General features: G+C 38.9%; 1 protein-coding gene and 1 non-coding gene across 2 annotated transcripts in view; both read right to left on the bottom strand.

The window, feature by feature from the left end:
• Positions 1 to 506: 506 nt before the first annotated feature.
• LOC130033904 (small nucleolar RNA U3) lies at positions 507 to 711 on the bottom strand. The gene has a single exon (XR_008794009.1). It is a non-coding gene; the product is annotated as a small nucleolar RNA U3 (small nucleolar RNA).
• Positions 712 to 8,814: 8,103 nt separating this feature from the next.
• LOC130033566 (coiled-coil domain-containing protein 162-like) overlaps positions 8,815 to 11,594 on the bottom strand; it is a 62,387-nt gene continuing 59,607 nt past the window's right edge. The window contains exons 17-18 of the mRNA XM_056125331.1: positions 10,350 to 10,477; positions 8,815 to 8,940 (exon numbers count right to left, since the gene is read on the bottom strand). Of these exons, the coding sequence (XP_055981306.1) occupies positions 8,815 to 8,940; positions 10,350 to 10,477 (254 nt within the window). The remainder of the gene's footprint in view (positions 8,941 to 10,349; positions 10,478 to 11,594) is intronic.

Here is an 11,594-nt window from a genome sequence, read left to right as displayed (position 1 = left end):
AGGTTTTGCATTTTTAATGGTGTCAATTTGCTTTTCTTGTGTCTGATAAAAAAATCTGTTTTTATCATTTTTCCTCTTCCTGTATGTAATTTGTCTTTCCATTGTTTTTTTCAAATTTTTTTTTTTGTGTGTGTATGAACTAGTTTGTAGCAATTTGATTATGATGTGCTATGTCTTTGGGGGTTTGTTTAAATTCTTGGGTTTGTAGTTTTCATCAAATATGAAAGATTTTCAGTAATTTCAATTTTTTTTTCTGTTTTCACACTTTAGTACACCAAGGCTGCTAGAAGTTAACCCCACAATTCTATATGCTTTTCAATTCACCTTACAAGCGGCCAACATGGCCGACCCGAGTTCGATTCCGCCGCCCCTCTCGGAGAGCCCGGCAAGCTACCGAGAGTATTCGATATGCCAGACGCAGTAACAACAAAGTCTCCAATGGAGACGTTACTGGGCCCGCTCGAGCAAATCGACGATCAACGGGAGTGCCTTTAACTTTACCTTTAAGTACTCAGACTGCTACTCTCCCACTCTCCCAAGGAAAGAAAAGAATGAACAGTGGTTAGTAAAAGGCAGTTGAAAAAGCAACATAGAACCGGCCTCACGCTCAGGAGAGAATTCTCTGGCTCCTCATGGTTTCTGGTGCTCTACACAATCAGAAAATTTTTTTTAGTAACAAGCTATAGAAATGATCCCTGAAAGTATAGTCTTCAAAAAAATGTTTACTTGTCAAATTATTACTGTCTTAATTTCAATATTTTCTATCTGGTCTAAGGTTTATTTAATCAGGTGTGTTATTTATAATTGTTCGGTATGTATTTTATATCTTTCATATCTACATAATATTTTTGCATCTAGTAGAGTAATTTTTAATAACCAATAACTACTTTTATAATATCTGAGTTCATTTCTATTGATGGTTAACTTTTTTGTTTTTCATGAATCATTTTGTTTTTTCTTTCTTTATATTATGGCTCCAGATATTATAAATTTCAGCTTATTGGGTGCTGGTTAATTATTTTAGGACATAATTAATTACTTGCAAATACTTAGACCTAGTTTCTAAGGTCAGATGTCATAAGATTTAGGAGAGCAGAACAGCATTTCTTTTAGGTGTTTTCAGGACTGGAGCAGTAGCACAGCAGGTAGGGCATTTGCCTTGCACGCTGTTGACGTGGGTTTGATTCATTTGTCCCTTTCAGAGAGCCTGGCAAGCTACCAAGAGTATCCCGCCTGCAAGACAGCCTGGCAAAAGCTCCCCATGGCATATTGGATATACCATAAACAGTAACAACAAGTCTCACGATGGAGACGTTAACTGGTGTCCGCTCAAGCAAACAGATGAACAATGGGACGACAGTGCTACAGTTATTATATCTCTGTACTGATATTCTTCATAGTACTTAGTGCTCCTAGAGTATGAGAATTTCTGGTCTGGCTCGCTCATCTTGTGTAGACTCCCATCTACTTTTCCCTCTAAACCATTTCCTAGACTTGGACAGTATTTAATGTGCATGTGCTATCCAGTGTGTTGCTGGATTCTTGAATCACTGCACATCTCTGGAATTACCTCTGCAATCTTTGATCCTTTGTCTTAGGAATTCCCTGCCTTCATCTCTCTTAACTTTTAGCTCCATCTCAAAATGAGAAAATATATAATCCCTGAAACACATTTTGGTGGTAGGGGTGGCAGAAACATTAATGATAGGAAGACAGTCCATATCCAGAATGTCTGTCTATTCTGTCCCCTCTGTGATAGAAGAGGTTCTACCAGACTGCCTGTGGGCAGATGGCTCTTACCCATGGGTAGGAGCCTTACGATGCCTAGTATTTGCTCGAGCGCGCCCAGTAACGTCTCCATTGTGAGACTTCTTTTTATTGTGTTTGGCATATTGAATACTCTTGGTAGCTTGCCAGACTCTCCAAGAGGGGTGGAGGAATCGAACCCGGCTTGGCTGGGCTGGCTGCGTGCAAGGCAAACGCCCTACCGCTGTGCCATCACTCGGCTGGAGCAATGCCTAGTATTGGTGTGAGTTTTTTCAGATTAACCATTTGCCAGTTAATCATGTTTTTATTAATAAGAACCTCCTCTGGTGAATACCCTTTGTTGGACTTTGACATGGCATGGGAGTCAGTGTGTGCTCACTCCCTGACATCCATCACAACCCCCTTGCTAACTAATCTTTTCTCAGTCTTGATTCTTCTGATTTCTGCACTATCCTCTGGAAGTATGATCTGCCAATGAATTGGCATAGACCTATGTTCTGGTCATCCCGCAGTTCAGTCACTTCACAGCTAAATGTACTAAAGTTCTCTTCACAGGAAGGCTGTTCACTCACCACTTTCCTTCAGGACCATCTTTAATTGGGGTGTAGTGCTGGAGCTGTCCACTTTTGGGTGCAACCAAGACATGGGACCTATCTATAGATGAGGCTTGGTGTTTTTCTTTCTTGACTAGCTAATTGTTAGAAACTCCAACCTAGAGATTATGAGTTGTGGACAAGGAAGGCAGTAAATCACAGGATTATAAAAGCAGTTTTTACTTGTCCAAGCCAAATAACACTATTCCATATCATTTCCATTGATGAAAGGTTGTTGCTGTGCTGTACATAGCCAAACATATGACAGTAGGAATGATGACACCTAAATCATGAAGGTACCTATAATTAGTTTCTTTACCAAAGCACAGAAGAATAATTAAACTTAGTTTTTAAAATTAAATCACTGTGAGATACACAGTTACAAAATTGTTTATGATTGGGTTTCAGTCATACAATGTAGGAGAATAATTATCTTAAGAAAAGGGTATGATCCGCCCAGGATGGGAGATGCATGCTGAAAGTAGACTATAGACCGAACATGATTGCCACCCAATGCCTCTTCTGCAAACCACAGCACCCAAAAGGAGAGACAAAACAAAAGGGAGTGCCTTGCCACAGAGGCAGGATGGGATGGGGTATGGGGGTGCGGGAGGGATACTGGGATTGGTGGGGGTGGAGAATGGGCACTGGTGGGATGGGTACTTGATCATTGTATAACTGAAACCCAAGCACAAAAACTTGTAAGTCTACAGCTGTACCTCATGGTGTTTCACTAATTAAAAAAAAAGTATGAATTTCTTTTCCAAATTATGAAGATCTGTCTTTTGATTTTCTGATTGGATAGATTGTCCGATATCACTATGCCAGGACACTTTTGCTATTGTTGCCACTACTGCAGTTTATCCAGTAATGTGAATTCACAGAACCTGATCTTGGCCTAGACTGCCACTCAAAACTGGTCTTCATCTCTGACCTCTACCTAACGAACGCCATGCACAAAAGTCTGATCAAAATGAATTAAAGACCTCAAAATCAGACAATCCATAAGATACATGGAAGAAAACAGGCAAAACCCTCCATAATATTGAAGCTGAAGGAGTCTTCGAAGATGAAACACTGCTGACCAAGCAAGTGGAAGCAAATGGGACTATGCTTAAACTATGCTTAAATTTAACTAATGGGACTATGTTAAACTAAGAAGTTTCAACACCTTAAAAGAAACTGATCAAGATAGTGACATTCGTGGAATTGGAAAAACTGTTTACCCAATACCCATCTGACAAGGATTAATATCAAAGATATACAAGGCACTGGTAGAACTTTGCAGGAGAAAAATACCCAACCCCATCAAAAAAAATGGGGGGGGGGGTGGAGAAGAGTGAACAGAAACTTCCTCAATGAAGAAAGTGAAATGACGAAAATGCACATGAAAACATTCTCTACATCACTAATCATCGGGGAATGGAAATCAAAACAATGAGATGCAGAGATTAATAGTACACATTCAAATAAACAAGAACAGGCAGTGCTGTTGTTGCAGGGAGAAAGGGACCTTCATTCGTTGCTGATGGGAATGCCAACTGGTCCAGTCTTTTTGGAAAACATGGATGTTCCTCAAAAAACTAAAAATTGAACTCCCATTTGACCCAGCAATACCACTTCTGGGAATATACCCTGGGGGTCCAAACACACAGCAAAAGCACCATCTGCATTTCTATGTTCATTGTAGCACTATTCACATTCACCAGAATATGGAAACAACCTGAGAACAGACGCATGAATAAACTATGGTACATCTACACAGATATTAGGAAAAATGAGGCCATGAAATTCGCCTATAAATGGATAGATTTGTTAGAGTATCGTGCAGAGTGAAATGAGTCAGAAGGAAAGGGACAGATAAAGGATGACTATTTATTTATGGGATTAAAAAAAAAATACCAGTATGAAACTAACATCCAAGGCCAGGGCAAACAGGCCAAGAGGGCTGGTCAGTGGTTTGTCAATGGTGTGGGAGATGGCTGGTATTTAAGATAGAGGTGGACCCATTATGACAATACTAGTTGGAAATGATCACCCTGGGCAAGAACCGAGTGTTGAAAGCAGGTAAAGTGATATATATGATAACCTTTTAGCATCTGTATCACAAACCATAATGCCTAAAGAGAAGAGGTGCCTGCTGTAGAGGCAGGCTGGGGTGGAAGGTGGCTTGAAGGGGTGGGAGGGAAACGGGATACTGGTGCTGGAAAGTTACACTGGTGGAGGAATGGGTGTTGGAACATTGTATGACTGAAATGCAATCATGAACAATTTTGTAATGCTCTATCTCATGGTGATTCAATTAAAAAATAATGCTGATAAGAATACCTAGGAGGGGCCACAGACAGAACTAAAGTGCTTGTCTTGCATGCAGGCAACCCTAGTATCATCACCAGCACTGCATGGTTCCCCAAGCACTGTACCACTGGGAATAACTCTTCATGCACAGAGTTAAGAGTAGACTCTGGAGCACTGCTACATATGGCTGCAAATCCCTCCCCTGAATAGATGTAAGAAAGTAAACACCTTTCAATATCTTTTATGGGCCTAATATTGCTACAAGTCTCAATATTTTTCAATTTTTAATGCAAAATAACATGATTTTTAGCTAAAAAGAACTGGTTATCTTAATGGATGATTGAGTTTCAAGTATCACATTTAGGGTCTGGAGAGAGCTCCAGCTCAATGCACTGGAGTACAAGCTTTGCATGCTTGTGGCCCAGGTTCATTTCCTGACATTACATGGTTTTCTATGCACTGTGAATGTGCCCCCAGAATACCTGGGAGCGGGGAGAGAACACAACTATAAGTTGCTTTCAGAATCCAAAAAGGCCCAGTAAACATACTTTCCTCTGCCTCTCCCCTTTTAATCTGTTTACATTAGATTACAATCTAGAGTTAGGGGGATACCATTCTATATAGGTGTGTTTCAGGGCAACACCTTTGTCTAGAATTCACCACTGCGTAAGTTTCAACACCATCCCACCTAAAAGCCCTCTGCTATTCCATGCATCCCCTTCCCGCCGGTAACCACCAACTGGATTTTTAGGAGTATTTTGTTTTTCACTTTAGTCATTTATATTCCATAGATCAGTGAAATCATCTAGTAGTTTTAGTTCACTCATTTTACTCAAAATCACCTCAAGATTCATCATCTCTTGTCCCAAATGAAAATTATTTTCTTTTCTTGGGCTTAGGGCCCAAGAGAGAGTACAGTGGGTATAGGTGCTTGCCTTGCACATGACTGACCTCAGTTCAATCCCCAGCACCCACTATGGTCCCTTAAGCACCACCAGGTGTGGCCCGAAAAATGCTTAGAAGGACTCAAGGACCCAGAGATTCTCAGCCAATTGTGTTATGTAATTGGACCCAGCACAGTAAAGTTCTAAGGACCTTTGGGTTCCAGCGACAGAATTAAGGTCGACCACCTGCAAAGGAAGTGCCTTAACCACTGTACAGTTGCTGCAGCCTAGTTTCATCTTTTTTTATAGAGTAGTAGCATACATACATACATGCCACAGCTCTTTACCTAATTGCCTTCTCAGTGGCATTTAGAATACAGTGCTTTAGCTATTGTGAAGAATGCTCCAGTGAAGATCAAGGTGAAGGTATCTGACAGTGTTTTCAAGCTTAGAAGTGGCATTCAATATCATTGTATTTTCATTTAAATTTTCAAAGGGATCTGCATAACACTTTCTACAGATATTACACCAGTTTACATTAGAAATAACATACCAGAGTTTCTTTTTACCCACACTGTAGCACTGTACCACTGTCCTCCCATTTTTCACCGATTTGCTCGAGCAGGCACCAGTAACATCTCACAACAAATTATGAAATTTGTTACTGTTTTTGGCATATTGAATACATCACGGGTAGCTTGCCAGGCTTTTCCGTGTGGGCGAGATACTCTTGGTAGCTTGCTGGACTCTCCAAGAGGTAGTGGAGGAATCGAACCCGGGTAGGCTGCGTGCAAGGCAAACGCTCTACCCGCTGTGGTTTTACCCACACTATCACCAGTATTCATTGTTTCCAGTGATCTTGCTGGAGGTCATTCTCATCAATGTGAGATAATAATCTCATCGTGGCTTTGATATTTGCATTTCCCTAATACATGACGTTGGACATGTTTTCATGTATCTGTGAGACCATCTGTATGTCTTTGAAGAAGTGTCTATTCAGGTCTCCTTTTCCTATTTTTGAGTAGGTTGCTTTGTTTTTGAGTTGTGTGAGTCCTTTTTGATACTGTCAGATATATAATGTGCAAATAAGTACCTTCTTCCAATTGCTAGGTTGCCTTACTTTCATGTAGTTCCATTTGCTTCTCTGGTGTGTTCTGTTCTGTTCGTGTACTCATACGCAAGATCAGCTTTCTTAACTAAACAGAAACAAACCAAAAGCCCTCCTTGAATTTGGACTTTACAAATGTATGAAGAGAGTTTTGACATTTGTAGAAAAATAGACTTATAAGAAAGGATAATTTTCCCCCTCAGAGTTGGAACGAGGAGGTTTATAGGAAAAAGAAAGAAACTTCCTATCAGGAACTTAATATAGGAAAGGATAATGTTTAATGGAAACAGAAACAAGAGCTATGAATTTTGTTTTAGTTATTTTTTTGTCTCCCACATAGTGCTCAGAGCCCCAGCTGTTTCCATGGCTGTCTTCAGGAAATGTGTAGTCCAGAGCTAATACTTGGCAGTGGAGTTGCCCTTATGGGCCCAATTTTTGAACAATCTCCCTGAACCTAATGTTTATTTGCATTGTAACTCTGGCTTTTCATTTGTTAGTAAATGCTTTATATTGCACTTTCTCCTGGCTGTCCTACTTTATTGGTTACTCAATTCCATATTGAGTGGCTACTGGCTGCCTAGAGGTAAAGGCTATTTTTTTTGTTGTTGTTGTTGTTGTTGTTGTTGTTGTTTCAAGTTAAACAATTTGGAACCAAAACTTTAATTCCAAGGATTCTCACAAAACATTACAAATAACAGCATGACAAAAAATCTTGCACAGTAACTTGAAAGTTCAGCTCTACAACGTACCCTTAAACTAGCAAGAGGCTGGTATCTTGACTAGACTGAAATTTCCAAATAAAGACCATTAAGAAGACTTATGTATTCAAATATAGCATAACTAGCAACTTAGGACCTGAAGCAAAAGAAAATTTTAGATTCCATACTAATAATCATCCTCTACTCAGAGTGGACTGGTTTGGAATTAAAAAAGAAAACCCTCTAGTTTATAATGGTGCAAATTTTATAGACCACTTATTTAATAAACTATAGTTTCATTCTATCCCCAGCTATAGTTTTTAAAAGTCAGGGTTCAATTTTTACCAGTTACTTCACTAATGTATGTTACCTGGGCAGAATTTAGATTTATTGCCAGTCTATACAAGACTAAATTCAAGTTCAAGACAAATTCAATTTTGTTTAAGGGAACATCGTAGAGTAACAATTGTTGATACTATATGCCTCTGAGATCAATTTCAACGCATAGAAAATTACATCTTATGTGTCACTATTCCAAGAGACAAACAAGCAGCTAAAACATCTTTAAAAATGCACAAAATTTACGAACTCTGAAACAAAATTTAAATTTTCTGTACAAACTCTTGTAAATGAAGTTATTTACTGTATACCATTACTCTTGTGAACTGATTTTCTATTTTCTTTCATTTGATCTAGGGTGTAGGACTGCAAATCAACTCTTTATTTTTAATTGACTTAAATTTGGAGACCACATCCACCAGAGATTATACCTGGACCTCTTCTAATTTGTTTTGTCAGAACCACCAGAGCCTCCCAACAGTGCTGTGTAGGACATATCATGCCAGAGATTAAATGGTAGTGCCTCAGGTAGGGGCATACCTGCTGGTGCTAAGGGACTATTTTCAGCTTAAAGTGAAGCGGATTTATACAGCATTAGAGCTTGAAACTGAGTCTCCTGCATATAACACATGTATTCTAACCCATGGGCTGGAGTGATAGCACAGTGGGTAAGGCATTTGCCTTGCATGCGGCCAACATGGCCCACCCGGGTTCGATTCTTCCTCCCCTCTTGGAGAGCCCAGCAAGCTACCAACAGTATCTCACCTGCATGGCAAGCTCCCCATGAGATATTTGATATGCCAAAAACAGTAACAAGTCTCACAATTTGTTTTGTGAGATGTTACTGGTACCCGCTAGAGCAAATCAATGAACAACCGGAGGACAGTGCTACAGTGCTGCATTTTAACCCATTAAGCTTTCTCTTAAGCCCCTTTCTGCCACCCCCATTAACTCTTTAGTTTAAAATCTATGAAAAAAAATCTATGACCAAATCTGGGGCATTCAAGATGTGATCATCTCAGTCCGTTCACTCTAATAGAGTCCTCATAAAAATTAAAAAGGCTTTGGTGTCCAAACATATTTTTATTCATTGAAATGTTTGTAGAAATAAAAGTTGAGATATATGATTACCAATCAAGTCTGAATGGGACTCTGGATGGAGCTGTTTGAATTTGGAAAGCTGACAGTCGAACACTTTCTGCTACGTTGGGTAAAAAAATATCATCAATTCCTTTTTTGTGCTTTATAGGTACCTGCAATACAAATATTAGATACAACTTTTTAAATAGAGGCAAATAATTATTCTTATAACATCAGAAAATGTCACTATTATAGAGGCCATGATCATTGGTTTGGTCTGGGATAGGCCACTTAGTGTGTATTCTTGTGCATGTTTTGCCTCTTGTCATAAGGAACCATGAGTGGAAAGCCTATTTCCAGAAAGGAAGAAAAGAGTACATATTTGAAGTAATCTAAACTTTCTTGATATTTTATCATCTGTGTTAGTGAAGTGCTATGTTTTAGAGAATATTTGATATTTTGATATTTTGGTCATGTAAAAATTGCACTTTGCTATTTATCTGACTTATAGACCTTGCTTAAGAAGTCAGACCTTAGATTTAAAGAGGATCTAACTAATTTTGTGCTCTTCCTGTTCCAGCATTTTGCTTGGGGTCTCTATTGTATCAATTGGTCCACTTGTCACATTCTTACTTGTTTATTAGTAGATCAGTGGCCCACACCTAGCCTTAGACCATCACCTGTCTCTCTCTCTCTCTCTCTCTCTCTCTCTCTCTCTCTCTCTCTCTCTTCTATATATATATATATGTACATATATATTTGTTGTTGTTGTTGTTATTATTTGGAGGTGGCCACAAAAAAAACATGCTACTCTACTTCTGGTGTGGTGCTCAGAGGACCATGCTGATGTCAATGATCAAACTTGGGGCTCCCATATGCATTAAATCATGTGCTCCAGTATTTTGAGTCATCTCTTTGGCCCCTAAACTTTTCAAAAGAATAGATCCTTGATAATGTATTTATTATTCTATTTCATTATTAATAACAGCCTTGTCTACCATAAGACATAGCAGTGGAGAGGATGTGAAAGTTTGATATGAACAGAACCTGAAAATGCTTTTTTAAAGTATTCATATACATGCTATATACGTAAGTATAGTCTCATCCCAAAAACATTTTGGAGGGTCTATTTCTCATCCTGTTTGAAATTACTTCTGAGACTATTGGTGGCTCTGTCAGGTAACTCAGACAAGGGATCTGGTTTGGCTAGGTAATTTCTGTAGATGCTTTTAAGAACTTCAGAGATAGAACATAGCAAGAAGTTGGAATAGACTTCCACACACACTGAGTTATAAGTCAAAGGTTCTTTAGGACTTAATTATTTCAACATCAGAATTCTGTTCTTGAGGAGGGACACTGGAGATGACAGAGGAGAAAGCCTGGACATTCCTTCTCCTGATCATTTTAGCTATAATTTATAGATAAATACATTTTCTGAGAACCCCAGACTTGTATTATCCAGATCAAAGTATCTGATAAGATCTAATATAATTTTAATGTAATTTTGAAGTGACCCTAAAACCAGAATTTTATACCTATATGTCAATTACTTCATATATATAATAAATATATCATTACTTACTGTCTTTGGCCTTTGAATTCTTCTTGTTGTTTTGCTTCCCACCAGATTAGTCTTTAAAAGATTATTCTGATAATATTTGGAGGGTGTGGATGTAGAACTCAGGGAGTAGTGAGCCCGGGATTGCAGGCCTATAATATTTTAAAAATTATCAAAGAAATTTAAGTTGTATTTAAATTTATAAATTTAGATGTCATTCTTAAAGTTTTAGAGCTTAAAATGGATATTTAACCCAGCTTCTTCAGTTGGAGTTAATGAGGGTTTTTTTGTTTGTTTTTTTTTTGCCACATCCAAAAGTGCTTAAGGCTGACTCATGACTGTTTTCAGGGATCACTCCTGGCAGGCTCAGGGGTTTCTGGGGATCGAAGCTGGGTCTGCCACATACAAACAAATACCCTACCCACTGTATTATTGCTCTGGCTTCTGGAGTGAATGTTTCAAATCCTGGGTGATTTTGTCTGAGTAGTGACTATAAACTGGTTCCCAGTCTGATTTTCAAAACCTGACTGTGGTATACCAGAGACCTCTACTTGGTCTTATAGATGCTTTCTATTGTTTTCATTAGTAATCCCTCCAATTTTATGCTGGATATATAGTATCTTGGAATAAAACCACTTTCCCTCTTTTTTTTGCAGTCATGATTGATCCTGGGGCTAAGTTCACCAATAAGCTATATGTAGAAAATACTTCCAAGAAGTATCTTTCAAGGGAGAAATGACCACTTCCTGTTGTGTTTTTTTTTCTTCCTGTGGCCACCAAGGTGAAGTTGTTATCTTGAGAATGGCAAAAATATGATAAAAACCTGAGTTCACGATAATGGGAGAGCTACCATGGTACAGGTACAGCTACCATGGAGCGATAGCTACCATGGTACATGGTACAGCTACCATGGAGCGATAGCACAGCGGTAGGGTGTTTGCCTTACACGCGGCCAACATGGCCGACCCGAGTTCGATTCCTCCGCCCCTCTAGGAGAGCCTGGCAAGCTACCGAGAGTATTCGATATGCCAGACACAGTAACAACAAAGTCTCCAATGGAGACGTTACTGGGCCCGCTCGAGCAAATCGACGATCAACGGGAGGGCCTTTACCTTTACCTTTACCATGGTACAGGATCACTTGTCTCTGGACTTTATTACTAAGAACTTCATGTTATTTAAGCTATAATAATTTACAAAATATTTATTATATCCTAACATCAACTGTGAGTGAATTAAGAAAGTTTAAGAAAATTAGGACAAGAACAGA

The sequence above is a fragment of the Sorex fumeus genome, unplaced genomic scaffold, assembly GCF_029834395.1.
Source record: "Sorex fumeus unplaced genomic scaffold, SorFum_2.1 ptg000054l, whole genome shotgun sequence".
NCBI lineage: Eukaryota > Metazoa > Chordata > Mammalia > Eulipotyphla > Soricidae > Sorex > Sorex fumeus.
The sequence above is the reverse complement of the archived record's forward strand: the minus strand, read 5'-3'. Positions and strand labels throughout refer to the sequence as shown.